At 35.2% G+C, this 1,955-nt stretch overlaps 1 protein-coding gene across 1 annotated transcript; it reads left to right on the top strand.

The window, feature by feature from the left end:
* Positions 1-384: 384 nt before the first annotated feature.
* LOC109591558 (nucleolar MIF4G domain-containing protein 1-like) lies at positions 385-1,707 on the top strand (the record flags this gene model as incomplete). The annotated part of the gene is made up of 3 exons (XM_020007273.1): positions 385-744; positions 960-1,349; positions 1,579-1,707. Coding segments are annotated over exons 1-3 (841 nt in total), but the record flags the coding sequence as incomplete, so codon positions are not given.
* Between the last annotated feature and the right edge of the window lie 248 nt (positions 1,708-1,955).

The following is a 1,955-nucleotide window of genomic DNA, read 5'->3' as shown; positions in this document are numbered from 1 at the left end:
CACCTTTTAAAGACTCTTAGTTGTTCTAAACATCGCCTTAGATCTAAATAAATATCGCCTTAGATCTAAATATCGCCTTATATGCAGTTTAAACAATCCATTTTAAATGGGTATCCCTGCTAAACATCGCCTCGACTTGAAACTCATCTAAACTGTAGCACGGCCTCAGTATAATATCTAAACATTGCCCTCAGATGTAAACACCACCCTATAGATCTAAATAAAACCCTAAATATCGCCCTGTAAATCTAAACAATGTCAGGTATAACAAAATTTTCTTGCAAGTAATTGCTAAACATCGCCTCCGTGGAATTAAATATCGACTCCCTCTAAAAACATTAAAAATTGGAATTTTGACACAGACGGCACCCCATACCAGACAGCCTGAGGCCTCACCCACATCGGCAGTTAGGCCACGTGTGATGTTGAGCAGAAAGAAAAGGAGGAAGCAAGAGCGACAGGAAAAGAAAGCCAGAAAATATGACAGATACAAGAAGCTCAAAGGATTAGCCACCACTGAGCAATTTAGAGAAGAAAGAAAAAGACCAGTGGCATCTCCAGTCAAGAGGAAAAGACGTTTAGCTTCAAAGAAACAAACACAGATAGAGGCACTGGTAGAAGATAAAGGGATAGAAAAGGAGAAGAGAGAGCTAAAGAAACTAGAGAAACTTTTGTCGATTAAAGAGAGAAAGGAAGAGAAGCAGAAGAAGCTTCCAAATGCATTCATACGTGATGGACTGGATTGTATCCTTTAATTACCGTAAATTTAATAGTATTAATTAATGGGGTGGAGTGGCATAAGACTAAACTATAGCCTTGTAAAAGTAGTTACATTACTTTTTAATTCATAGCTTGTTTAGCATAGATACATGTACTGTACATGTATGAAAAAACATGGCTGATCCCAATTTCTTATTGTTATGGTTATCATCTAGAGATCCTTAACTGATGTATTTAAGATGTTCTTGATTTTGCAAGATACACCAACAGTGAAAGTGATAATGACATTTCATCCATTGAAGGAGAAGTGGAAGAGGAGGAGTTGCCTTCTGAAGAGGAGGACTATCAATCATCAATGGAAGAAGAGACAGAAGAAATAGAGAAAGAAGATATATCTTTAGGAGAGAGTTCTGAAGGAGATAGAGACGTTCAGAAAAAGAAAAAAGTTACTTTTGCTCCTGACACTTTTGCTACACAAAAGCCCTCTACATCCTCCTCTATCCCTGCCTCCTCTTCATCTCCTAATGTAAACAAGAGGATCCAAGGACTAATGAATAAACTGAATGAGTCTAATATACAGACAATGTTCACTACAATGGAAGAGCTGTATAGAAAGAATAGCCAAAGAGGTAACTACGATATAGCTCCAAATTTTCATCTGTCAAAATTTTTGTCAAATTTGTCAGGTATTTTTGCTTAATGAAATTTTTAACCCATAAAATTTTTGTTTCAAAAATTACGAAAATTTTATTAAGAATTTAAGATTTTGACGAAATTTTCAACTGGCAAAAATTTGGAGTTATATGGCATAGATATCAACATTGAGTGATTGATCGTTTTATTTTTTGCTTATTTTAGAAGTGACAAAGTGTTTTTGTGAGGTTTTTCTCAAGTCAGTGATTCAGCCAATACTCATTAAGGACAAGTTTGCAATGGAGCTGGTTATGCTAGTGACATTACTCCATCAAAAGATTGGGAGTGAAGTAGGTAAGGAAAAAGATGCCTTAAGATACATGTACATGTTTGGTTATTAGGTTTGACTACCTTTTAATTATGAGCACTATTGTCTATTGTCACTATTAACTGCTTGTTTTGCTATTGGAATAAAAATTGCAAAAATTAGTATACGCCTAATACTGTTTTATTTTGTTGGTATGAAATTTCGCGAATTTGTCCAGATTTGCCATTTGTTAGTATAAATTTTTTGCAATCCTACCTTCTGCAGCCATTTTTCC

This window comes from Amphimedon queenslandica, unplaced genomic scaffold (assembly GCF_000090795.2).
Source record: "Amphimedon queenslandica unplaced genomic scaffold, v1.1 AMPQUscaffold_7856_Cont20197, whole genome shotgun sequence".
Classification (NCBI taxonomy): domain Eukaryota; kingdom Metazoa; phylum Porifera; class Demospongiae; order Haplosclerida; family Niphatidae; genus Amphimedon; species Amphimedon queenslandica.
This window is presented reverse-complemented; position numbering and strand designations above follow the sequence as displayed.